Source organism: Sciurus vulgaris (assembly GCF_902686455.1).
Source record: "Sciurus vulgaris genome assembly, chromosome: 11".
Classification (NCBI taxonomy): Eukaryota; Metazoa; Chordata; class Mammalia; order Rodentia; family Sciuridae; genus Sciurus; species Sciurus vulgaris.
Window position 1 is genome coordinate 107,509,092 of NC_136472.1, and position 27,951 is coordinate 107,537,042.

General features: G+C 40.4%; 2 protein-coding genes across 2 annotated transcripts in view; both read left to right on the forward strand.

Moving 5' to 3' along the window:
• The first annotated feature begins 11 nt into the window (after positions 1-11).
• On the forward strand, positions 12-11,510 carry SDHD (succinate dehydrogenase complex subunit D). Its single transcript, XM_079101671.1, has 4 exons — positions 12-159; positions 2,545-2,661; positions 4,686-4,830; positions 10,535-11,510. The coding sequence occupies exons 1-4, from the start codon at positions 108-110 to the stop codon at positions 10,698-10,700; spliced, it is 480 nt and encodes a 159-aa protein (XP_078957797.1). The 5' UTR covers positions 12-107; the 3' UTR covers positions 10,701-11,510.
• Positions 11,511-11,623: 113 nt separating this feature from the next.
• Positions 11,624-27,951, forward strand: part of TEX12 (testis expressed 12) — a 75,609-nt gene continuing 59,281 nt past the window's right edge. The window contains exon 1 of the mRNA XM_079101674.1: positions 11,624-13,094. The gene's annotated coding sequence lies outside the window, so the exon portion shown is untranslated. The remainder of the gene's footprint in view (positions 13,095-27,951) is intronic.

Genomic DNA, 27,951 nt, shown 5'->3' on the forward strand with positions numbered 1-27,951 from the left:
TTCACCTAGCGTTTTTCTCCTCTGCGCTTCCTGTGGTTGTCGTGGGGTAGGAGTTGTCGCATAACTGCTTCCGGGTTGGTGGACGACCTTGAGCCGTCAAAAGCGAGATGGCGGTTCTCTTGAAGCTGGGTGTCCTCTGCGGTGCTCACGGAGGGCGAGGTGAGGGGTCCTGGTAGCCAGAGGTGCTTAGCGCAGCCTCCAGCCGGAGAAGGGGATGGGAGTGAAGACTCAGCTGTCGGGTGGTGAGACATCTTGAGGAGAAGGCGTTCCCTCTTCTCTGCTGAGGCTCAGGCGTCTGTCCAAATCACAGCAGCGACCGCTGTGGCCTGCGGGCCCAAATGTTCACCTGAGCGCGTATCACGCCTGCTCAGGGCCGAAGCGGTGCTGGGGTAATTTTTGAAAAAAAGTTCCTTCTAGAAGTTACAGTACTCCCGAGGATATTCCACATAAGAACTCTATTTCTCCCCACTTTACCGCCCTTAAGAATGCGCCCACCTGCATCGGGAGAGGACCAAGATCTGAGTCCCAAGGCGTGATCTTGCAGGTTTTCCCTAACGAATTGTGTTTGAGCGTGGATGTAGGGGATCCGTTCGATAATCCTGTAACCGGGCTTTTGTGTTCTACCAGGTGCTGTAGTAAGGTTGGGGTACAAATTGGAGTAAGACGTAATGCTTGCCCTCGAAGAATTTTTCTTTCCTTTTTTTTTGTGGGGGGATTGAATCGGGATTGAACTCGGGGGTGGTGGTGCTGAAGAACTTTCATTTTTTAAGTGAAAATGCAGATAAATAACATAAAGCAAAAACTTGTGTGCATAAATTGTGTGAGTCCACAGAAAGAATATTTTTAGCTGTATTTTGGAAGGATTACCCTTTCTTTCTTTCCTTCTTTCTTTTTTTATTATTGTTTTTACGACAGGGAATTGAACCCACCCATCCTTTACTACTAAGATACATTCCCTGCCCTTTTTGCTTTTTATTTAAAAAAAAAAATTTCAGTTGTAGGTGAACACAATACCTTTATTTAATTTATTTATTTTTGTGTGGTGCTGAGGATGGAAACCAGTGCCTCACACGTGCTAGGCAAGTGCTGTACCACTGAGCCACAACCCCAGCCAGAGAACTGATGTTAATAAAGATTGTGTGCCTTACCTGTTGTTGAAGTGTAGCTTGTTTTGTTTGTTTGTTGTACTGGGGATTGAACCCAGTGTGCTTTACTACTGAGCACATCCCCAGTCCTTTTTATTTTGAGACAGGATCTTACTAAGTTGCTTAGGGCCTTACTTAATTGCTGAGGCTGGCCTTGATCCTCCTGTCTCAGCCTCCCAAGCTGGTGTGCTCCCTGGTGTGCTCCACTATGCCTGGTTTTTTCTTCTTTTTTTTTCTTCCTTGAGACAGACTCTCCATATTTTACCCAGTCTGTCCTCCAATTCCTAAGGGGTTGCCATTGAAAGATTTGACAGATTGGCAATTTAAACTTAAATTTTGGTAACAATGTAGTAGATGACTGTGATAGGAGTACTAATAGGCTCAGGGAGATGAGATAAAGACACTGTGGTAGAAGTCTAAGCAAGGTGAAGTCCTGAACTTGGAAAATAAAAGGAAAAAAAGAGATTGTCTCAGAAAATGTAAAGGAGATATGTCATTAGGATTTTGTGGTTTAATTTAGAGGGAAAGTTCTGTGTGACTTCCAGATTTCTGGATTAGGTTAAAGAGTGCCTAGGGTGTTGTTAAATAAAATAAGGAACATACAACTGAAAAACAAGTTTGGATGAGAAATTGAGTTGAAGGATGATTTCAATATATGGCATGTGGAGTTTGAGAACCGTGAAAATATCTCAGTGGAGAAGCTCAAAAAGCAGTTAAATTTCTGAAACTCTGAAAAAAATACCAGGACTAGAGATACACATTTGGAATTTATCTGCTTACATGCAGTAGATGAAACCATGAAAGTGGAAGAAATGACCTGGTATGGGCATAGAAATTGAGGAGTGCAATGGGCTGATACAGAATCCTGGGGAAACCAACACATAAGAGTGAATACAGTATGGAGGGTCCTCAAAAACCAGGAATGGTACCACCAAATGACTGAGCTATACCACTCCTTAGTAGTCTTAAACAAAGTCAGCATATTATGGAGAACATGCATACCTATGTTTATAACAGCACAATTCACAGTAGCCAAATTATGGAACCAGCCTAGATATCTGTCAACAAGGGAATGGATAAATAAAATGTGATGTGTGTGTGTGTGCGCGTGTGTGCGTGCGTGCGTGCGTGCGTGCGTGCGTGTGCGCGCCTTTAACATTCTGAAAACTGATAAACCCCTTGTATAAGTTATCTAATTGTTTCATTGATTCTTCAGTCTTGATGATTACCTGATCTGAGTTCATAATAACTCAGTGCAATCAATACTGTCTTCATTTTGTATGTGAGATATTATCTCCTGTTTATGGTTAAGGAGTTTGCTTATTATAGTCATTTAGAAAATCTGTCAGTTCTGTTAAAGAAGAGGTGCTTATGACTTCTATACTGTTTCTTTCCTTAGCTCTGTTTCTCCGAACCCCAGTGGTCAGACCTGCTCTCGTCTCAGCATTTCTTGAGGACCGACCTACCCCAGGATGGAGTGGAACACAGCACATTCACCTGTCACCAAACCGCCTTTGTATGTTTTCTCCTTCAATGCTATTTTCTTGGCTCTGCCCATCTTAACCTGGGTTCATTCTTGTCTTTGGCAGGACTTGAGGTCTGTTAGCAGGGCTCCCATGTCCACCTCTGTCAGATTAGAACCTAATTTACACCTTTAGGCAGACAGTGACAGCATGGTTGAATGATACCATTTATACTCTTAGAGAACCTTCTGGCTTAAGTCTTTAAAATGTTAAAACATTTCTTAAAAAGAAAATAGCTCTGTAGGAAGATTCTGCTCAGTACAGCTTAATCACTTGTATGTACTTAGCTAATGGAGAGGAGCCAGATGTAGATAATTTAGACATTAATTTAAGAAGTCATGTCTTGTGGATTGTATTATGTGTATTTACGACTGGAATTGACTGGCTTTTTTTTTTTTTTTTTTTTTTAAAGGTTGCTTTAAAACCATATGGCATCTCTTAGAGAATGCTATTTGGATGTTTTTCAGATTAGTCTTAGAAAATCTGAAGATGAACTGGATGTGATGGGGTATACCTGTAATCCTAGCAACTTGGGAGGCTAAGGCAGGAAGATTGCATGTTTGAAGTCAACCTCAGCAACTTAGTGAGGCCCTAAGCAACTTGTCTTGAAATTAAAAGGATTGTGGTTCTAGCTTACTGGTAAAGTGTCCCTGGGTTCGATCCCCGTACCTACCAAAAAAAAAAAAAGAATCAGAAAGTGAATAATGACTCACCTGTATTTACATTTTTAAAGTCTGGAGAGATCTGTGGTTGTCTTTTTGTGGGGGCGGGTACCAGGGATTGAACCCAATGGTGCTTAACCATTGAGCCACATCCCCAGCCCTTTTTTATATTTTATTTTGAGATAGGATCTTACAGAGTTGCATAAAGGACCTCACGAAGTTGCTGGGGCTGTCTTTGAACTCGTGATCCTCCTGCTTCAGCCTCCCAAGCCATTGGGATCAGTGTATTATATAAAGACTTCACTCAGTTCTTAAAGTCGGTCTCTTAGAGTTGCATCTGAGTTGTGAGAGCTTAAGCAAGTATAGTTTTTCTGCTTCTTCTTCCCATTCTTGGTGATTGAACCCAGGGGTGCTCTACCACTGAACTATATCCCCAGCTCTTTAGTTTGAGACAGTGTCTTGCTAAATTGCCCAGACTGACCTCAAACTTGTGATCCTCCTGTCTCAGTCTCCCAAGTCATTAGATGATAGGCATGTACCACCATGCCTAGCTTAGAAAACTTTTGTTTTTGAAAACTTTTTGTTTCTGGATTCCTTTGCTTATTCAGTTGGATTGAGCAGAGTGGTCCTGGAGCACATAGGGCTGACGAAAAGCCTCATAAATTATATACATATATTTTTATGTATGCATCCATGTACATTTTTCTGGGATGAAACTCCTCCATCCTTTTATTAGATTCCCAAAGGATCCTGTATCCCCCAAAAGATAGTCTCTCAAAGAGATATTTAAACTCCTTACTGTTTTTTTTTTTTTTTTAACTTGTTTAAGGGTTTTTGTGTTTCATTTGTTTTGACTTATTTGTAAATAATAGTACAGAAGAAGGACCATGATCTGTTAATTTGACCTCAGACCTTTGCTTCTCTTTGTGTTGGTAGGTTTAACTTTGCTTTGGGAGGATGATACTACATTACTTCTAAAGGTTAGAAAGTATAAATAAACAAGTATTATTTTAAAGGAATTCACCAGGCATTGCTAACTTATATTCATAAGGTATATGTTTCACTGAAGTCTAAAGTTGGCTTAATTCTGCCTTCTTGCTTATAAAAAGCAAAGTATGTCTGTCTTCTAATTAATATATGTAGGCATTGAGAGACCCTAGTGCTAGAAGGCTTCAACAAAGGGATTTAGCTTCTCTCAACGACCTGTTTTTATATCTTAGTTTCTTTTTTCTCAGTTTAATGTTACATGTATACTGTTTGCCATTGTGTCAGTTTAGGTTATTATTTGCTAAATGTTGAACATGAAAGATGTTTGTCTCTTCCCTTAACTCTTTGGAATTTGGTCATTTTTATAGCTAGTTCCAAGGCTGCATCTCTTCACTGGACTAGTGAGAGGGTTGTCAGTGTTTTGCTCCTGGGCCTGCTTCCAGCTGCATATTTGAATCCTTGCTCTGCAATGGACTACTCCTTGGCTGCCGTTCTCACTCTCCATAGTCACTGGCAAGTACAGCAGTCTCTTCAGTATTTTGTTGTCTCCTCAGTTTGCCTGGCTTGTGAGTTTTTCTCATGTATTGTATATATGAGGGAGAAGTTGATTGAGATATTCAAGACTTGTAGAAAACTATATATCCAGATATATATATATCTTCATTGCCTGTTTGATGTTTTCATTTCCATATGTAAACAGGAATTTTGAATATAACATTTATAAAACTGAGTTCCTGTTTTTCTCCAAATCTGATCCTTCTGTACCCTTCCTTACCTATCTTAATTGACAATGTTTCCATTGTGCTTTTATTTGTTCAAGTCCAAACCTGGCCATCATCCTTAATTCCAATAGTAGTCTCCTAACTAGTCTCTTTAGTGTCTGTTCCCAATACAGCATATCCAATGATCCTGTTAAAATGTTAAGTTGGGAAAAGACATTCCCCTTCTTAAACCCTTCTTTATCTTCTCATCTTACTCAAACTAAAAGAATTCTTCGGTGCTCTGCAGTCTCTATATGACCTGGGGCATGGTGGCATTTGCCTGTAGTCAGAGCTATTATTGGGGAGGCCAACAGAATTTTTTTTTTCTTTTTCTTTAATTAGAGATTGAATCTAGAAGCATTTAACCACTGAATCACAACCACATCTCTAGCCCTTTTTATTTTTTTGTTTTCAGACAGGGTCTCACTGCATTGCTTAGTGCCTTGCTTCGTTGCTGAGGCTGACCTTGAACTTGTGATCCTCCTGCCTTGGCCTCCTGAGCTGCTGGGATTACAGGCATGTGCCACCTTGCCCAACTGACAGGAGAGTCTTGAGTTCAAGATCAGTCTGGGCAACACAGCATCACAGTGCCTCTCTCCATTCCCCGTCTTTTTGTGGTACTGGGACTGGACCCAGGGTCACTCTAATTAGCGACCTACATTCCCAGTCCTTTTTGCCTTTTTAATTTTGAGACAGGGTCTTGCTAAATTACTCAGCTGGCCCCAAACTTGGGATCCTCTCCTGCTTCACCTTTTCAAGTAACTAGGATTACAGGTGTGCTGACTATCATACCTGGCAAGACCCTGTCTCTTACAAAAATAAATAAATAAATAAATAAATTCTGCCCTCAGACTCTATATGATCTGATCCCCTGCTTCCCTCAACTCTAGCTATTCTCTTTTCATTCACACCAGATTATTCCTTGATGTTTCTCAAACACACAAGGAAATTTCAGGCTTCAGGGCATTCCTCTTTTTTTTTTTTTTTTTTTTTTTTTTTTTAAGTTGTTGATGGACCTTTTGTTTTTATTTATTTATTTATTTGCAACGCTGAGAATCTTCACCTGATGCTTCACACATGCTAGGCAAGCGCTCTACCTCCGAGCCACGACCCCAGCCCCAGGGCTTTACTCTTAATGTTCTTTCCATCTGAAACTTTTATAGTTACATACTTGGCTTGTTCCAGCATCTCCTTCACATCTTAAATGCCACCCTTTCAACAAAACCTTCCCAAACCACTTCTTTAAAATTGAATGTCCTCGGCTGGGGAGATAGCTCAGCTGGTAGAATGCTTGCCTCACAAGCACAAGGCCCTGAGTTTGATCCCCAGTACCGCAAAAAATTGAATGTCCTTTCTGATATTCCTTATCTTTCTCTCTGTTTTATTTTTCTCAGTAGTATTTATTACCTTCTAATATACTATATCAACTATTTATTATTTTGTATATTTGTCATTTCCTACCCTTACCACCATAATGAAAGTATAGATGCAGAAAATCACAAAAATTAGATCTATAGTTTAATGAATCATAAGGGTAATAGCACCCACATCAAAAATAGAACTTTGCCATCTATTTGAGTAGCCTCTGCCTTGTATTCCATCTCAGTCATAACTGCTCAATATTACCTTTCCTCCTGGAACCATTAGCTTGATTTTTATACTAATCACTTCCTTGCATTTTGTCATAGTTTTATCAATCATATTTGCATCTCTAGATATTATAATTCACCCTTGGCTTTACAAAAAAAAAGGGAAATGCATTTTAAAATTATTTTTATTTGCTATTGTATCTTTTGTGCTTAGAATAGTAGCTGACACATAGCATATTGTAAATGCTTGCTAAATGAGTGAATATCCATTTTCTGTTTGTTTTGTATAACTTAAGACTTTCTAAGTTAATGAGCCTTATAAAAGAATATGAATAACAGGCTGAAATTCTGGAGTTTTTTTTTTTCTCTCTCTTTTTTTTTTAATATTGCCAATGGAACCCAGGGCCTTACACATGCTAGGCAAGCACTCTACCACTATATCCCTAGCCCTTTTTATTTTATTTTGAGACAGGGTCTCCCTAAGTTGCCCAGGCTGGCCTCCCAAGTAGCCTGGAATTACAAGTGTGAGGTACCATTATACCTGACTGAGTTATTATAAGGACATGTAATATAATTGGTGGAAGGGGAATGTGTTTTGAGATAGTTAGACCTAATAAGTCTTGGAATATCTTAATTAACCCTGTGATTTTACCAGTGTGGAAACTAAATCCCAGGAAGGTTGAGTGACTTGTCAGATCAATTTTCTAACTAATGCTAAAGGGGGTTTTACTTGCCAGGCTTTCTAGGGCTGGTTAGGAGAATTATTTTTCTTGTCAGATAGACTTTTCAAAATAAAAGATTCTAGATACATATGAAATATCAGACCACAAGTACAGTATATTTCCATAAGTGTGTTTCTTGGAAAGGAGGTTTATCTAAATTAATAGAAATTTAGAGTAAGAGAATAATCCTAAGGAAATATATTTTCATTTCAGTTGATTTCTTGACTGCATTTTTCTTCCACTTACTAATTCTCTTATCCTTTTCACAGAAAAAAAAACCTTGAATTATCTGTAATTGTGCTTCAGTTCCTCAGCATCCAGTTTCTTTAACCTGTATTCATTGTGCTGTTAACTCAATAGTTCACTTAAGTCATTCTTACTAAAGACCCCGATCTTTGCAAATTCTGTTGTCTCTTCTCTGTCATCCACTTGAACTTTCAGAAGCATTCAACTCCATTGACGTTATCTCCTTAAATCAACTTTTCTCTGACTTTCTGGATTCCTTGTAGATGTTTCTTCTCTGCTCTTTCTCCTCTAGACTGATCTGTGAATGATCAAGTCACCAGAACTTTCTTGACTTTTTTTGTTGGGGGAAAGGGTGCCGATAGTTGGGGATTGAACCCCTAGCCTTGTGCTTGCTAGGTAAGCCCCTGTCACTGAGCTATACCCCTAGCCCTTTAAGAAATTAAAAAAAAATTTTTTTGAGATGGGATCTTGCTGAGTTGTCCATACTGGCCTCCAACTCGTGATCCTCTTGCTTCAGACTCCTGAATAGCTATTTTGTTCTTTTGGGTACTGGAGATTGAACCCAGGGGTACTTGACCACTAAGCCTTTTTTATATTTTATTTTGAGACAGGGTCTCACTAAGCTGCTTAGGGCCTTGCTGAGTGCTGAGGCTGGCTCTGAACTCACAATCCTCCTGCCTCAGCCTCCTGAGCTGCTGAGATTACAGGCATGTACCACGATTAGCCTGGCTAATCTTGGCTTTCTTGATGTTCTGTACACTTTACCTAGGAAAACTTAGATTTGACCTCTTTTTCTGAGCTGCATACTTGTTTATCCAGTTGTCTAATGACATATGTATTTGCATGTCTGAGAGTCATTCCCAATTTAATATTGCTCAAATCATTCTTCTCTTCCAGATTTCTACTTAAAACCTCCTCCTCAGTTAAATGTAGTTGCTCAATCTAAAAATTCTAGAATTCATTCTAGATATTTCTTTTTGTCTTACCCATGTCTAATCCATCTCCTCTTTCCATTAGTTGTCTCTTCAAAACATAGCCTGAATTGTGACTTCTCATTACCTCCTTGATCATAGTCTTGTTTAAACCAACAGTCTTGCTTAGGTCACTTCAGTTACTTCTAACTAGCTTTTTGCTTTTGTTTTTTATCTCTTCTTACTTTCCATTCACTACCCAATAGCCAAAGTGACCTTTTGAAAGTTAAATTACATTTCTCCAAAGAAGATCTATAAATGGTCAATAAACATGAAAAATTATACAACATCATTTGTCGTTAGAGAAATGCAGATTTTAAAACCCCACAGGGATATACTACTTCCCACTTAGAATGGCTATTCAAAAGAAGATGGACAATTACAAGTGTTTCTGAGGATGTGGTGAAGTTGATACCCTCATATATTTCTCCTAGGAATGCAAAATGTTATAACCGCTTTAGATCTGCTTTAGCATTTCCAACAAAAGTTAGAGTTACCATCTAACTCAGTAATTCTACTTTTAAGTGTATACCCAAGAGAATTAAAAAGATGTTTCCACATAAAAACTTGTACAAGGATGTTTATAGCACACTATAATAATTAAAAAGTGTAAACAATCCTAATGTTTATCAACTGATAAGTACCTGAATAAAATATGGCATACTCATACAATGGAATATTATTCAGCTATACAAAGGAGTTAGGTACTGATACATGCTGCAATGTGAAACATGCTAAATGAAAAAAGCTCAAACTGCATGATTTCATTTATATGAAACATCTACAAGGAATAGGCAAATCCAGAGACAGAAGCAAATTAGTTGTTGGGTAATGGGCTGAAGAGTAGAAAGTTTCTATTTTGGGATGACAAAAATATTCTGGAATTAAATAGTGGTGATAGTTCACAACTCTGTGACTATAATAAAAACCACTGAATTATATAGCTAAAAAGATTAAATTTATGGCTTGTAAATTATATCTCAATAAAACTGTTATAAAAATAGTTTAATTAGGTGACTCCTTACTTAGGACACTCCCTGACTAAACATGCCCCTGGTTTTCTCTTTCAAATAAAATTTAAATTTCTTTTCATGATTTTAAAGGCCCTAAACAATCTACCCCTGCCCTCCTCTCGTCTTTCCTCATGTGATCCATCTATACTGTCCCTCACATTGTTCCTTTCATCCCCCAAACTGTTCCTCATGTGCTCCAGCCGTAAATGCCCCTCAGAGACACTGTCACTGTCACTTTTGTTTGGACTGTTGTCCTTTAAGTCATCCTTTCTAATACATTTCTTCAGTTAATATATTGCAATGCTGGGGATGAACCCAGGGCCTCAGACATGCTAGGCAAGTTCTCTACCACTGAGGTGTATCCCCAACCCTCTAACATATTTCTTCATATTGTATATATGTTTATTTTTTCTTTCTTCTTCACTAGAATGTTTATCCCATAAAGGCAGGGAATGATCTTTTAATTTTGTGCACTGGCACATAGTATCTCCTTAGTAAATATTTTTTAAATTAATGAAAAATTCTATAGAACATTTCTTTTAGTTAAAAACAATAACTATACTTTGTAAATATGGGAGCATTCAGTTATTGTCTCTGATATAAATGACTTTGGAAAATTGATTCCAGAGAATAAGAAGATATCTTTATGACATATTGGGAAAATCTTGATTTCTTCATTCTGATTTATGAATTTTATTACCATGAGTGCCTTTGGTTTATTGTCTCAATCAAAAATGAAAATAATTGCACCTACCCCCTAAAGAAGCAAACAGTTACTGGCCAGACAGTAATTGCATTTTGAACCCAACTGGGTTTTTTCTGTTGCTGTTGTTGTTTTCAGCCACATTATCTGTTAGCCTTCTAACTTTACTCACGTGTGGTTTTTTTTTGTTTGTTTGTTTGTTTTTTCTTTAGGGGCCTTGGACAAGTTGTTACTGACTATGTTCATGGGGATGCATCGCAGAAAGCTGCCAAGGCAGGCCTTTTGGCACTCTCAGCTTTAGCCTTTGCTGGGCTTTGTTACTTCAACTATCATGATGTGGGCATCTGCAAAGCTGTTGCCATGCTGTGGAAGCTTTGACCTTTTTGACTTAATATCTAAAGAATTGATTATATGCCTATTTGCCTCTGCTCTGTCATGCCATTCAACTCACAATAAGGAGAAAATAACAGATAAGTTATTGGTGGACAGACCTTCTCCTAATCACATGGTTATTTTAGAATTTAATTGTTGAGGAAAAGGTTTGAGAGGAAATCTGCCCAAGAAATTTTGAGACCCAGTTCTGCATTCTAGTGAGTTAATGGGTTGTCTTCAAGCTCATGAGACTCACAGTATAATTAAACTTTACATATGAGCTTTTGCCTTTTGTCAGTCTCTTAAAGAGAATTCAGCTTTATTATTATCAACATATGGTCATATTTCTGCATTCGTCTTGGAAATAATGTACAAAGGGAAAGACTGTTAATTCATGAGTAAAGACTTTGCAAAAAATTAGATAGTATTTAATTTTGGAAATTTCCCTGTCCAGTTGATATCAGCTACTGATGATTTTATGCCTAGGTGAACTTTAAAATTAGGAGATGCTAAAAATCTCAGATTATAGATTTCTAAATCCTAGGAAGAAAGATTGGAGAGCTTCTGAATTTAGAGATGCTCCAGTTAGAGAAGAAGTCTTCCTGGTAGGCATATCAGAATATTACAAATTCTAAACAGATTTAATCCTCAAATGTGTTTTACTTGTTCTAAAATAATCTGTCCACAAATATAAAACTAAAAATAATAAATTATTTTCCCACTGTGGGAATTGGTAATAAGAAAAATACTCCATGAAAAGAATTTTTTTTAAAAAAAAATACAATGTTATATAATAAAAAATTTATTCTACTCTTTTATGTTTTAGCTGTGCCTGGTCTTTTTGTTTATTTGTTTTTTCCCTTGAGTTGGTATTTGAACTCAGTCTGGTCTTGAATTCCTGAGCTGAAGTGATCCTCTTTCCTCAGCCTCCCAAGTAGCTGGGACTACAGGTGTACACTACTATACCTGGCCCAGATTTTATTTATTAGAATTAAGTGTTACATTCATAACTCTAAAACAACAGTTTAAATTTTATTCTGGGGTTGAGGAGGAGTTATGTAAATCAGATACAAAGTACTATAATGAAAAACGTGATAAGCAGAAATAATAAGTATAAGTAGTTTGATATAGAGTATGAAGCTTTAGTAGTATGATTTAGAAATGTGTCCAGCTCATGATGATCTGTGGGTGCCAGCTTGAGTGTAAGGCTTAATGGTTACTCCTAGTAATAAAGAATATTGAGCCAGCACATTTCATTCACTGGAGACCTTATCCAGAAGCTGAGGCAAACTTGAGGGTTTGGGCATTTCCTGGTCTAGGTCTCAGTTGATTTGGTTATTAGGATGGAGCTGAGCTGTCTGGAAAATCAGTAGTTGCTGTGAGCTGCTGAAGCAGCAGTAAAATGAGGAAGAGATTATCCTCATTATGGGGCTTCTAAGGCTAAGCAGGAAGTGATGAGGATTGTGCTTTGGGAATAGGTTAGGTGACATTAAGGACATTTAGGAAGGTTGATAAGCTAGAGGCAGAAGGACATGGAAGAGGACATAGGTAGAAGAAAGGACCTGGACTTTGGCAGTATAAAGTAGGAGTCAATTTCTAAAGATGAAGTCAAGACCATTCATTCATTTCATAGATGCAAGTATCTCATGTGATTGGCACTGTGGATACAAAGGGAATTTTCTCTGCCTTTTAAAGGAATTTATAGTCTGAGGGCAACAGATGAATGGTTACAATATGGTATGACAAGTGAAATCATAGTTAAGCACATACTGCAGTAGACAGTAAGAAATTTGGCTAAGTTTCCTGGAAAAGAAGACTTTTAAAGTTTTTTACTTATTAAAAATAATTTTTTTTTTTTAGGTATAGATGGACACAATACCTTTATTTTATGTTTATTTTTATGTGGTGCTGAGGATGGAACCCAGTGCCTCATGCATGCCAGGCAAGCACTCTACCACTGAGCCACAACTCCATCCCAGAAAAGATGATTTTTGACCTGGGTTCTGAAAGATTATAAACTGACAGTGGCCAAGGAAGCTAGAGTGAGGTGTGAAGATGGGAGAGATGATTGTAGATGAATCAAGACTGCATGTAATTTGGTATTACTGTAGCAGAGCAAGGGAGTGAATGTAGAGGATCTCATATGCTATGGCAAATAATTAAGATTTTTATCTTGCTGGTGATAAGGAGTCTTCAAAGACTTCATTATGCAAAATACATGGCTAAGTTTTTATTTTTGGCACTGGGGATTGAACTCAGGGCCAATTTACCACTGAGCTACATACCCCATGCCTTTTTTTTTTTTTTTTTTTTTTTGAAACAGGGTCTTGCTAAATTCTTGAGACTGTCCTCAAACTTGTAATCCTCCTGTGTCAACCTCCTGAGTTGCTGGTATTTCAGGTGTGTACCACTGGGCCTGGCTTAAATTTTTATTTTAAATATATTATGCTTGCAGCTGTATGAAGTATGGATTTGAGGAACATATGCAAGAAAGGTAACTAGTAAGTCAGAAAATAAATGATAAATTCAGAAATACAGAATGAAGGAGAGCACATTCAAGAAATATTTTGAACTTGGAATTAATGAATTTTACTGAGTGTTAAAGATAGCACAAGAAGGAATCTATGCTGTTTTTTGGTTTTTTTTGTTTTGTCTTAAATAGGTGGATAGGAGGTGATGTGAGCAGAGGAAATTTTTGAAGGGAAATTAGGTAACAACAGGCCAGGGGATAGGTGATTACTGAAGTTTTGAATTTGTGAAATAACCCAAGAAGAAAATTTGTAGACTTCTGTTTCTGGCAAATCGTGAACAATTCTATAAATTGATATGAAGTCTGTGGGAATATTAACAGAAACACCTTTAAAAACACTTCTGAGCAGAATAAGCATGCATGTAGAGACTCAGCAAATGCCAAGGGCATCATTTGTACTGGGAGCATCACCTAATCTAGGTGGACTAGAGTTCTGGTCTGGAGATGGAGACACAGGGCTCAGATCAGGGAGTTAGAGTGGAGGCTCCCTAAATCCATGAACTATAATCTTACCCTCTCTCTCTGGGTGAAATAGAAAAAAAAAAAAAAAAAAAAAAATTACCTGAAAATGCAGAGGGCAGAGCCACTTAGCTGTCTTGCTTTGGTTGGAGGAAGGAAAGTCTTTGAGAATATGTGTTTAAGAGCTCATGCCTGTAATCCCAGCAGCTTAGGAGGCTGAGACAAGAGGATCAAAGCTAGCCTGAGCAATGGTGAGGCACTAAGCAACTCAGTGAGACCCTGTCTCTAAGTAAAATACAAAATAGAACTGGGATGTGACTCAGTGGTCAAGTGCCCCTGAGTTCTATCCCCAGTACCCGCCCCCCCAAAAAAAATGTGTTTAAGGACAGTCCCTGGGCTGGGGAGATAGCTCAGTGAGTAAAGTGCTTGCCTTGCAAGCACAAAGCCCTGGGTTTGATCTCCAGCACCAAAAAAAAAAAAAAAAAAGACAGTCCCTATGTTAGTCTGGAGCCTAAATTCATACTACCTGCATGTCTGAAAAGATTACACAATACAAATTTAACATTTACCTAGGTTGGTAATGAAAGCACCCAGAAAACCACTCCAGATGCGGGAACTCACGCAAGAGATTTTATTAAGCAAACAGGCAGTGTCTGCCCATGGGGGAGGGGAGAGCCAGTGAGAGAGTGAGAGTGAGGAGGAGAGAAAAAAAAAAAATGGCACGGGAACTTTTCTTAAGTAGTGGAATTTCACTGGCTAACAAACTGGACCAATGCCTGACCAGGAAGTTCACGGGCTAACAATCTAGGTTGTAAAATGGTGTGGGGGAGGCAGAATAATGGTGGCAGCAAAATAGCAGGGGAGAAATGACTGCAGCCTTGTTACCCCATTGTCCCTTTCTTTCCCCCATTTTTTTTTTTTTTTTAATAAGAAAATTGCTTTTGGGGGGGCCATATGGGCGAACCATCTTCAGTAACTCTTTCCTGCTGGGCATGATCATACAGCTGATTCAGGGGAGGGAGATGTCATTGCAGTAGGCGAGGATTGGGGACTGGATAGTTTCCCTGGGGAGTGCACTTGTAGCCAGGCCCTGATTCTTCCTTCATGAGATCCTGATAGTCCTGTAATAAAAACTGATTAATAGTCTGATTAGAAAAAAAAAATTAAATCTGATTTTGTGCACATTTCAATGCACAGGGGGCAAAGGCCAGCATAATGGCAACTATATGAAGTGGGGGACGTAAATGGGGGAATTGTTCCTTCTCCTTTCCAAGTCCTCCTGCAGCTGTTTGATCTTGTCCTTAACAATACTTGATTGGTTGACATAGAAGCAGCACTCTTCCTGAGAGTACTTCCCTTTTTCTAGTGAATCCACAGGGTGGCTTCCATTGGAAGATATGCACCTGGAAGCAAATTGGCAGGGAGGCACTCCTGATAATTTTGGGGTGATATCCACCTGCTATAAGTGGGTGCTATTGAAAGTCAGAACTGTTAAAAGTCTAGGGTGCTACCCAGGAAATGAGAGAACCCCACTTTCATGCACATCCAACATCCCTGTGCCATGAGAGAGTTAGTTAATTGAGTATGTGTGGTGGTGACTATCTGTGTTAAGAGGGTATCCTCTGAGCATCAGCTGTGAAAATATGTAAAGTGGGTAAAACATCCCTGGGAACAGTAGGAGTAAGTATTCCAGCAGTCCCGTGGGCAATCGGGAGGGAGGAAATGGCTGGACAGATCTATTGGGGGAAAATTTGATAGTTAGGAAAAAGGCAGACAGGGTGAATGGCAGGGGAGATAATAATGTCACTGGCAGTCCAGTCCTCATGGCGGGGTATGGTTGTCTGGTACCTCGATGTTCTGGTCCTCCGTCTCCAGAATAGGAAGAAGGGTAGAGGGCTTATTGACCTTTAACCTGAGGTAGAGAGGTCCCACTGGGGTGACTGAATATTGGTCAGAAGAAACCTGAGGGTTAGAAGCTGGAGAGGAGTTTGTGGATTAAGAGTAGAGTTTAACCCGAGAAATGTGTAGCCATCCTGGTAAACCTTGCACCTTGACAGCAGTTGGCGTAGCCAGGATCATTGTATGGGGTCCCTGCTATTTGGGAGATACAGGGGCTGTAACCTCCTGAGGAGGAGAGATAAGAACTCCAATTTGAAGAGGTTGAGCCAGGGGACCAAACAGGGGTCTAGGCAGGGAGGAGTCAGCATAACCCCATAGGAATGCCTGAATGTGTTTAGGAGAAGAATGAATATATGAGAAGGAAGAGAGGGAGGAAGAGGCATTATCCCAGGGGGAAGGATGGGACAACTGTACATGAGCTCAAAAGGGGAGACATTGGCAGTTTTCTTTGGGAGTGAGCGAAGACGCAGAAGCGTGAGAGGCAGGAGTTTAACCTAGTCAAGGTGAAGTTCTAAAGAAAGTTTGGTTTGCTCATTCTACTTTACCCAGTGACTTTGGGTGAAAGGGAATGTGGAAATGCCAAGGGACTCCAAGAACCTTGCAAGTTGTTGGGAAACTTGGGAGATGAATTCAGGCCCATCATCTGACTGGAAGAAGGTAGACACTCCAAAGTGAGGAATGATTTCATGAAGGATGAAGGTAGAGACAGTGCCCTTTTGTTGGAAGTGGGGTGGCTTCAACCCATCCCTAGGTGTTTACTATGACCAAAAGTATTTATATTTTCTTACTGTGGGCATATGAGTGAAATCAAGTTGCCAGTCTACCCCTGGAATGGCACCACGGGTCTGGTGAGTCAGAAAAGTAGGGGGTCTGATGGCTGTAGGATTGGTTCGTAGGCAAATTTCATATGTGGAGGAGAGAGTTCTTTCAGAAATAACATGTCAGAGGAGTATAGCTGCAAGTGAGTCTTAGCGAATTCTGAGAGTGAAGAAAGGTTGGGGTGGAGTAGGTGGTGGAGGTAGGAAAATATCTCCCTGTTGGGTGGCGGTGGAGGTAAGGGATCATAGAGAGTCAAAATGGGGGCTGGTGTGGATGATAGGGCCACTCTTCTAGCCTCCTCATCTGCCTTGTTGCCTGAAGAGATGAATGATTGATCTGTCCGATGGGCTTGGCAATGTACAAGGCCTATGATTGCTGGGAGGTGAACAGCCTCAAGGAGGTTTAGGATGTAGCTAGAGTTGGTGATGGAGTTCCCTTTTGTGGTAAAAAGTCCCCTCTCTTTCCAAATAGCAGCAAGGGAAAGGATAATGTGAAAAGCATATTTGGAGTTAGTGTGCATTGTGAGGGATTCTCCCCTTGCGAGCGTGAATGTGTGGGTGAGGGTTCCACCTGTTGGTTGGTGTTGTTAGGTAGTAGTCCTGACTCTACAACCTTTTCCAGGGAGACAATGGCATATCCAACCCATTGGATCTCTTCATGGAGAAAAGAGCTCCCATCAGTGAACCATATGAAAGTAGAGTTGTGTAAGGCCCCTCCTGAACATTGGAGGGGCAGGGAAGTAACTCTTCCAGAATCTCAAGCAGCTATGGATTGCTGAAGCATGTATGTTGGAAAACGGGGGTAAGAGGATGGCTGGATTTAAAGGAGGGCATGTCTTAAAGGAAATGGAAGAGTCCTCAATAAGAGCAGTTTGCAAGGCTAACACCCAGCAGAGTGGTAGAGTTTGCAGACCCTTATAAGTAAGAAGCTTGGAGAGATGATGACGTGAGAGAACTTCAGTGGGAGCCCCAAAGGAAAGTTTTTTTTGATTCCTGGGTTAAGACAAATTCTGAGGCTAATACCCTAGGACATGGTGCTATGGTGGGGTTTAGCCTTTTGATAGGTATGCCACTGGGCCAAAGGTGGGATTGAACATGTACCCTAAGTCCCCCAGAGTGAACCCACTTTTCTTGGAGACAAACAGGTAGAAGGGTCTGGTGATGTCAGGGAGGTGTAGGGCTGGGGCTTGAAGAAGGGCTTTCCCTAGGGTCTGGAAAGGGGCTTCCACTGGGTTGAGGAGAGGTTCAATGGGAGCACCCTTTGAAGGCTCATACAAAGGGGCCATCAGGATGGAAACATTTGGGATCCAGGATTGTAAATACGCTGCTAGCCCTAGAAAGGAAAGGATTTCTTCTTTTGTAGATGCAGTGGTCATGTTCTGCAATAATGCTTTTCTTTCTACAGTGATGGCCTTAAATCCAGGAGAGACGCTAACTCCTAAGTAAATAACCTGAGGTTGGGAAAGTTGTACCTTTGCTGGAGAGACCCTATACCCTCTGTCAACCAGAAAATTTAGAAGCTTAATAGTGTTCCCTTGGGAGTCCTCGAGAGAGGGACTACATAGAAGAAGATCATCAACATACTGTAAGAGAGGGGAGGAAATGAAAGTAAGAGAGGCAAGATCATGAGACAGTGTTTGGCCAAAGAGGTGAGGACTGTCCTGAAATCCCTGTGGGAGAACTGTCCAGGTCAGCTGAGAAGAAACTTGAGTGAGAGGGTCAGTCCAGGTGAAGGCAAAGAGATCCTGCGAGTCAGGATGAAGAGGGACAGTGAAAAAGGCATCCTTCAAATCCAACAGAGAGAGGTATTTGGTGGAGGAGGGGATAGAGGAAAGCAAGATGTAGGGATTGGGCACATGGGGAGGATGGGGACAACTGCTGAGTTTATGATGTGGAGATCTTGCACCAAACGGTAGGATCCATTAGGCTTTTAAATAGCCAGGATGGTAGTGTTACAAGGTGAGTTTGTGGGGCATAGGAAGCCTTTCTGCTTTAAATCCTGGATGACTGGTTGAGGCCCTAAGAGGCTCCTTTGGGGAAGGGGATGTTGGGCCTGGGCTGAGTAGGATGTTGAGTCCTTCAGGCAAATGAGTACAGGTAATGTCAGGCATTAAAGCGCAGTTATGGTTCATCGCTAGCTCCCAGAAATGCTCCACAGATACAGGTCTCACACAAGGAACTTTTTATTTTGTGCAGACGATTCACGTCTGCACAGGGGAAAGGTAAGAAAGAGAGAGAGAACATGGCGCAAAGTTTCTCTCAGGGAATTTCGTGGACTGAGAGGAACCAATCGCGGAGGAGAATTCTTACAAACTGACTGATGGACCAATGACATATTAGAACGTAACGTGGGAGGCAGGAAGATTACGGCAACGTAAGCTGGAAATTCCTGTAACGTGAGAGGCGGGTGAACGCAGATTGACAGGTGGTGGGGGAAGCCAGATTCCTTACAGGTAAGCATGTGGCTACAGAAAGTGTGTGGGTGTCCCAGACCTTGGGGTCAACAAGGGAGGGAGGAAGAGGATATGAAGACTCAGATTGAGTTGTATATTCCTGGAAGGTCATTAGGAGAGGAATAGCAGAGGAGTCTTGGTGGAGGCGCATGGTGGGTGAGAGGAAATAGAGGCACCCAATTTGGCTAGGATGTCCCTTCCCAGGTGGGAAATGGGACACATATGAATTATCAAAAAGGAGTGAGTGAAGCAGATTTGTCCAGTCTGGCAACTTATTGGAGGGATTTTTAGGGGATGGTGGTTTTCCCTCTATCCTGACAATAGATGATTTGGCAGGGGAATTGGATCCTCAAAACTCCCACAGTGGGGGTGACCTGGCACTTCTCTGAGCACCAGGGCAATCCACTGCCCAATGTCCCAGTTGGTGGCATTTTAGACGAGGATCTGGGGACTGCTGGCGGTTGGGGCAGGCTTATGCCTAGTGGCCCTCTTTTCCACACTTGAGGCAGGGCCTGGAGGTCTTCTGGGAACTGGGGTAAACCCTAGTAGTGGCTGGCTGGGCAGGTCTAGCTGGCTGAAAGGCATTGGCTAGCATTTGGTCTTCCCGTCCATTATACACCCCAAATGCCACTGCTAGAACCTCTGGCTGTCGGGTGAGGGGCCCCCTATCCAACCACCTCAATTTAGCCTTTATGTCCAGGTAGCTTTGGGAAAAATAATAAATCATGAGTAGCTGTCATCCTCTGGAGTCTCAGGATCTTGATTAGTATATTTGAGCATGGCCTCTGTGAGGTGACTCAGAAAGGCAGAGGGGTTTTCAGTTTTGTCCTGCATTACTTCCTGAAGTTTATCATAATTAATGGGTTTAATGGTGGCCTTTCAGAGACCTGCAAGGATGCAGGTGGGAACTCGTCCCACCGTAGACACCCAGTCCCTGTGTTATAGTCCCATTGGGGCTCTCTATCTGGTACTGCTTCATCCCCAGTAGGGTGGGCTGGGGTCAATTGGTGAACCTCATCTGCATAGTTGCACGCCTGTTCCCACACTCTCCTGCACTCCTCATGAGTCAAGGTGTTGGCCATGATCATATAAATGCCATGCCAGGTAAGTTCATAAGACTGAGTAAGATACTGAAATTCCTTAATGAGGTTTGCAGAGTTGGAGGTGAAGGAGCCTAGCCACTTCTCTATGTGGGAAAGATCAGAGAGCAGAAAGGAACACAGACTCCCTCCACACTGGCCACCTCCTGTAACGGGGCTAGAACATGTGCACGAGACTGCATTGTGGGAGGACTGGGTGGGCTGGGAGGGGGAGTGGAAGCAGAAACAGAATGGGGCAAAGGAGATGGAGGAGCAGGGGCCAGAGGGGCCTCTGCTGCAGGGGACAGGTAGGGGGTGGTTTGTCAGCAGGGTCAAAGTCAGAGGAGGAGGAGGGATTAGGAGGGGGAGAAGAAGCCAAAAGAAGGTGTTCAAGTTTGCAGGAAGAGCGAAGATCAGGTTTAGTGCGTAAGAAAGAAAAGGCTTGAAGATAAAAAAATCTCTTTCCACTTGCCTGCTCACTCACGGAAGTTGTATAAGTCCCGTAAAATATTGGGGTCCAGCATGCCATTAATTGGCCATTCTGATTGATTATCTAAAGTATTTTGTGGCCAGATATCATTACACAAGTGAATAAGTTTTGGTGGCTTTAGGTCAGGGATCAGGTGAAAGGATTTAAGATTTTCTAGTAAACGTCCCAAGGGTGAATCTACTGGAATGGAGGACCCAGATCCCATGGTGGAGACTGATTAAAAAACTGAGTCAGTGTCCAAGGCATCCCAAGGTCACAAACTAGTTGGTTGGAGACAAAGAGGCAGCACAATGATGGGAATCTTTACCCCTGTTAGTGTGTGCTGGGCAAAAGCCAAGAGAGTTGGAGGACCTAATGTCAGGATTTTTAAGAGAGAAGGTGAAGAAGAGGCTCAACCCTGAGAGAGAATCTCTACCATAAAGATAGGGGACCCACCTGTCAGATAAGGTCAACTAAGGGGGTAAAAGTCATGGCTGGGGGAACCCCCACTCCTCAACTACTTTGAGGGCGCTCAACGATCAATGGTCACATCTCAGGTCAGCAGAGGAGTGTTTAAGTTGACCTAGTGGAAAACTCATCAATCTGAAGCTGGTGTCTGGATGTGGAGGAGGACATTCAGGCAAATGGAAGGTGAGATCAACGTCTGAGGGTCTGGGGTGACAGATGGGATTCCACTTGCCTAAGTGATGATAGAAGAGCCCATCTGAGTCACAGTACCAATGAAAAACACCCAGAAAACCACTCCGGATGTGGGAACTCATGCTAGAGATTTTATTGAACAGACAGGCAGAGTGTCTGCCTGCAGGGCAAAAGAAAGGAGGGGGAGAGAGAGAGAGAGAGACAGACAGAGAGAATGGCGGGGGAGCTATTCTTAAGTAGTGGGATTTCGCAGCCTACTAACAGTCTGGACCAATGGCTGACTAGGAAGTTTGCAAGCTAGCATTCTAGGTTGTAAAATGATGTGGGGGAGGCAGAATAATGGCAGCAGCAAAATAGCATGGGAGAAATGACTACAGCCTTGTTAAACCATTGTCCCTTCAGGTGAGGTCCAGAGTGCCTGATTGAAATAAACACAAATCCTCACCGGAGGAAGATTTCCCCAACACAGACCTCAAATATCCTCACAACATTCCAATTAACAAGAACTTCCAGAAAAAAATTATAATATATACAGAATACCTTAAATGAGTCTGCACAAGGAACAGGACCATGTCTGCAAAGAATTCAGATCCTGGAATTTCAGATACACAATATAAACATAAAATAGGTGTAAATCTAAATATAAAGTTGTCTGATCAGGGGTTAAAATGTCTTTGAAGAAATGGTTTTTACCTGGTATTCTCCATCTACAAATTCATGAGAAGTTTACTGAAGAAAGATGTCTGTTTCTCTGGAGACCTATTGAGTTGTCAGGGTCATTTCTCAATGGGGCTGGATATCCAGGTCCTAGGATCCTAAGCATCTCTGTATTAGACTTCCCCACAGCTGTGGACCTGGAGCTTAAGAATTGTATTTCATGTTAGACCCCTCAAAACAGCTATTTCTAGTGTGGCTCCACTGTAGGAGTCTCTTTCAATAAATCTGAAGTCTCCCAGTTTTATATCATGCTGGAAGTGGTAGGAGGCACAATATAGCTAATGCTATCCCTTTCAGAAATATAACTTGTATGTTGGTAGAGAGTGTATGAGATTCTTTTTTTTTTTTTTTTTGGTGCTGGGAATCAAACCCAGGGACTTGTGCTTGTGAGGTGAGCACTCTACTAACTGAGCTATCTCCCCAGCCCCGATATTCATTTTTTGATAAATTATAACAAGGTCATGACCATACCAAGGATGGAATCCTTTAGAGAATGAGTCTAGCCCAGGAAGTCTTGCAATAGATCCGAGGGGTCTTCACCTATAATGGCTTAATATTAGAGATAAGATTTTGAGAAATAAATTATAACATCATTAGACATAGGCATAAAACTTAGAACAAGGGAAGTTTAGCCTACCAGAAAAGTTATTATTGTTTATTTTACTAGGTTTTATTTGTTTTGTGATACTGGGAATTGCACCTAGGTCCTTGTGTATGCTAGGCAAGTGCTCTACTACTGAGTTATTAAAAAGTACTTAAAAGGTTATCACTGGACTGGTTTTGTGGCTTGGTGGTAGAGTGCTTGCCTAGTATGTTTGAAGCACTGGGTTTAGTAAAAATAAATAAAAAAAAATACAGGTATTGTCCATCTACAACCAAAAAATATTTTTTTAAAAAGGTTATGATTTTGGTCAATCATTAGATTTCTTTGTAAATGCTCAAATGGCCATTGGTGTTCAAAATGATGGTGTTTTTCATATATATTTTTCTGGATCACAATAATGAAAATCAGTAACATTTTATCCCTTGCTTAGCCACTTATGTAAAATTTTTTGACAATGTCTTTGTAAAGTTTGAGTCAATTTGTCCCTATAACTTGGGTTATCATTAATTTTTTGAGTATGAATAGTATCAGTCTAGAGATAGTTTGTACCAAGCAGTATGAAAAAGTCTTGACAAAACCATTATCCTCTTATCCACCCTCCTAACCCCAATGAGGACAGAGTGGTGGTATTTTTTTAGTTTTTGGTTTTTTTCTCATGGTACAAGGGATTGAATCCAGGTGTCTCACATGCTAGGCAAGTATTCTACTACTGAGCTATATTCCCAGCCCTTTTTCAAAATTTTATTTTGAAACAAGGTCTTGCTAAGTTTCCCATGCTGGCCTCAAGCTTGTGATACTCCTGTCTCAAGCCTCTAGAGTGACTGATATTACAGGTGTGTGTCACTATACCTAGTCAGAGTGTAATTTGTATGTATGTATTTAATGCCATACCGTGACTCAAACCCAGAGCTTCATGCATGCTAGGCAAGCATTCTACCACTGAGTTACATCCCCAGCCCCCAGCATTCTTATGTAGAAGTCACATGAACAACTGTCATAATACCAATACTGGTAAAGTTAGAAAAGGTTCTCTGTATATGGTGGTGAACTGTAAAATATTAACTATAGTATAAACCTTACTTTTGATAATTGAAATGTACTTTGGATGTTGGATTATCTTTTGTAAGACAGTTTCTTTTCAATTTTTGATTGATGTGCCTCAGGAAGTTAGGAAACCTCTTTGCACAATATGCTGAGATCACAAGCAATCCTGAAAGCTCATCCACAGGCAGCATGAATGTTAACTCTAAAATCCTTCAGCAAAGAGGAGAAAGCTTGAAAACACAATTGGCAAAGTTATAGTGAAGCAGGCAGAAAAGCAAAGCAGAAAAGATGAAGAAAACAAAACAACTTGAGTATGATCCCATGAGAAAGAGAAGTTCAAACCATACTACCTGGTTCCAGGCAACACGTCTGTAAATATTTACAGAAAAGCTGTGCACCAGGAGCTCAGAGTCTCATGGGGGAGATAGGTATGTAGACGTTGATGATACAGTCTGCAAAGGGTCATGATATGAATAAGTTCATAAGGTGGGTCCAAGGAGGGGAAATAGGGAATAGGATTTACATGACATTTGTTTTTCTACCACAGCATATTAAAGTTGTAGCATGGGAAAAGACTGATTAAAAGCAAAGATCCTAGACCAATCCACTGAAAGAAATCCTAATGGGTGTAGTACAAGTGAGGAGAGGCTTGCAATATATGTCATAAAAATTTTGCTATAATGATCTGAAATTAAGATGCTGGATCAGAGGAAAATGAAGTGCATGATCACAGATATGTAAAGGACAAGAGGCTGAAGTAAAAATGTTAGCATAGTTTTGCATATCCTCTTCCCTCTGCCTGGAATGGTCTTCCCCTTCTTCCCTGTCAGCTTATCCTCATCTTTCCATTCATGTCTGTCCTCTAGGACTACATGCATGAACATGTTCATAGACAGCCTCACCTGCTCAGTGTCCTCTCTCCTTCTCCTCCTCTTCCTCCTACTCCTGCTTCATCTTCCTCCCTTTTCTCCCTTACCTTTCCCTCACTCCCACTTCACTCTCCTTTCTTCCCTCTTTTTCTCTCCTCTTCCTCTTCTTTCTTTGTGCATTTTTATTGTTTATTTAATTGACTAGAGAATTATTCTATTTTTCTTTTTTATTTGTTCTTTTTAGTTATACATGACAGTAGAATGTGTTTTGACATAGTATACATACATAGTATACATAACTTCCCTTTCTTGTGGTTGTACATGATGTGGAGTTACACTGGTGGTGCATTCACGTATGAACATGAGAAAGTTATGTCTGGCAGGGTGCAGTGGCACACACCTGTAATCCCAGTGGTTCGCTCAGGAGGCTGAGACAGGAGGGGATCAAGAGTTCAAACCCAGGGCTGGGGATATAGCTCAGTTGGTAGAGTGCTTGCCTCGGAAGCACAAGGCCCTGGGTTCAATCCCCAATACTGCGAGTGAAGTGCTAAGAAACTCAGTGAGACCCTGTCTCAAATAGGGCTGGGGTGTGGCTCAGTGGTACCCCCCCCCCCCAAAAAAAGAGCTATGTCCTATTCATTCTACTGTCTTTCCCATTCCTATTCCCTCCTCCCTTCCTCCCACCCCAATCAGGTGAACCACCACTCCTCCCTCCTTCCACCACCTATTGTGTGTTAGCATCTGCGTATCAGAGAGAACATCCAGCCTTTGGTTTGGTGGGACTGGCTTATTTCACTTAGCATTATAGCCTCCAGGTCCATCCATTTACTGGAAAATGCCATTTCATTCTTATTTATGACTGAGTAATATTCCATTATGTATATGTACTACATTTTCTTTATCCATTCATTTATTGAAGGGCACCTAGCTTGGTTCCATAGCATAGCTATTGTGTAATGAACTGCTATGAACATTGATGTGGCCAAGTTGGTCTAGTATGCTGATTTTAAGTCCTTTGGATATATGCCAAGGAATGGGATAACTGGGTCAAATGTTGGTTCCATTCCACGTTTTCTAAGAAATCTCCATACTCTTTCCATAGTGATTGTATCAATTTGCAGTTCCACCAGCAAAGTCTGAGTGTACCTTTCCCCCCATATCCTAAATAACATTTATTGTTACTTGTATTCTTGATATGCCATGCTGAATGGACTGAGATGAAATCTCAGTTAGTTTTGCTTTGCATTTCTCTAATTGCTAGTGATGTTGAATATTTTTTCATTTATTTGTTGACCATTCATATTTCTTCCTCTATTAAGTGTCCAGTTTCTTTGCTCATTTATTGATTGGGTTATTTGTTGTTGTTGTTGTTTTTTGGTGTTAAGTTTTTTTGTTTTTATATATCCTGGAGATTAATGCTGCATCTGAGGTACAGTGGCAAAGATTTTCTCCCACCTGTAGGCTCTCTCTTCATGTTCATGATTATTTCCTTTGTAGTGAAGAAGCTTTTTAGTTTCATACGATCCCATTTATTGATTCTTGATTTTACTTCTTGTGCTTTTGGAGTCCTGTTGATGAATTAAGTTCCTAAGCCAACATAATGGAGATTTGGGCCTACTTTTTCTTCTAGTAGGTACTCTGATCTAGTGCCTAGGTCTTTAATCTACTTTGAGTTGAGTTTTGTGCAGGGTGAGAGATAGGGGTCTAATTTCATTTTATTACATATGGATTCCCAGCACCATATGTTGAAGAGGCTCTTTTCTCTGATGTATGTTTATGGTGCCTTTGTCCAACATGAGATAACTGTATTTATGTGGGTTTGTCTCTGTGTCTTCTATTTTGTACCATTGGTCTGTGTGTCTGTTTTGGTGCCAATACCATGCCAGTTTTGTTACTATGGCTCTGTAGTATAATTTAAGTTCTGGTATTGTCTTGCCTCCTGCTTCACTTTTCTTCCTGAGGATTGCTTTGGTTATTCTGGGCCTCTTATTTTTCCAAATGAATTTCATGACTGCTTTTTTTCTATTTCTAAGAAGAATATCATCAGAACTTTCATAGGCATTTCATTGAATCTTTATAGTGCTTTTGGTAGTATGGCCATTTTCACAACATTAATTCTGCCTATCCAATAGCATGAGAGATTTTTCCATCTTCTAAGGTCTTCTTCAATTTCTTTCTCTAGTGTTCTGTAGTTCTCATTGTAGAGGTCTTTTACCTCTTTTGTTAGATTGATTTCCAAGTTCTTTTTTTTTTAGGGTATTGTGAATGGATAGTTTTCCTAATTTCTCTTTCAGAGAATTCATCACTTATGAATAAAAATGCATTAGATTTATGAGCATTGATTTTATATCCTGCTACTTTACTGAATTCATTTATGAGTTCTAGAAGTTTTCTGGTGGAAATTTTTGGATCCTCTAAATATAGAATCATGTCATTGACAAATAGAGATAATTTGAGTTCTTCTTTTCCTTTTCATATTCCTTTAATTTCTTTCGTGTGTCTAATTGCTCTGGCTAGAGTTTCAAGGATGATGTTGAATAGAAGTGGTGAAAGTGGTCCCTGCTTTGTTCCAGTTTTTAGGGGGAATGCTTTCAGTTTTTCTCCATTTAGAATGATGTTGTCTTTGGGCTTAGCATAGATAGCCTTTACAATGTTGAGGTATGTTCCTATATCCCTATTTTTTCTAGTGTTTTGAGCATGAAGGGGTGCTGTATTTTATCAAATGTTTTTTCTGCATCTATGGAAATAATCATATGATTCTTAACTTTAAGCCTATTGATGTGGTGAATTACAAAAACAGAGATGATGAGTTCAATTATTATCTACAGCATAAATAAAGGTTTGCAATAAGGTCTACAATTTTTAATGGTGAACAAAGAGGATGGGGAGGGGTGTAGGATGTAATGTTAATGAGATAAGAAGTGTCTAGAGATCCTAACTAGATCATAGGAAGAGTGAAAACAATCAAAAGAAGTTGGTTGTTAGCATGAGAAAAGGGAGAAAGAGACTCTGAGGAATCATAAATAAGAGGAAAATAGAGTGAGAAAAATAAAATAATAAAAATGTAGACATAATAATAAAAAACTACAACAAAATTGTCATATACTATTCCAATCTCCCCGTCTTCAGTAGACTGATGCATGAAAGGTTCTTGATAATGAACTAGTCTCCAGCAGGTGTCCCAGGATGGAAGCTGCCACAACTAAAGCTGCAGCTTCGGTGTTGGGAATAAACCGTGAAGGCTCTTGAGGCATCCCCATGCGATGGTAGGTGGGGAGCCACATTGTGGCATGGGAGATCTGCATTGGGCCTGGGTGGGCCAGTGCTGGAGTTCTGCGAGGGTGGGCTGTAATTTTATTTTTATTTTGACAGAATTAATTTTGCTTTAACTCCTTTTTGTGTGTTTTTCATTTCTTTTCAATCTTTTGCTTCTTCCCTTTCATTATATCTAATTTACCTTTCATCTTAGCCTGTATTAATTTTTTTTTTTGGTTAGAGTTCATATCTTCCTCAATTCCACTTAAGACAACCAACAACTTTCTAGCGTCTGCCCCATCTTCCTCTCTCGCCCCTGGATTCTGAAAACAACAATAACAACCAGAACCAAAGTCATTCAGGTGAATGTAGAACTTTTGAGCCTCTGGAATATTTTCCTT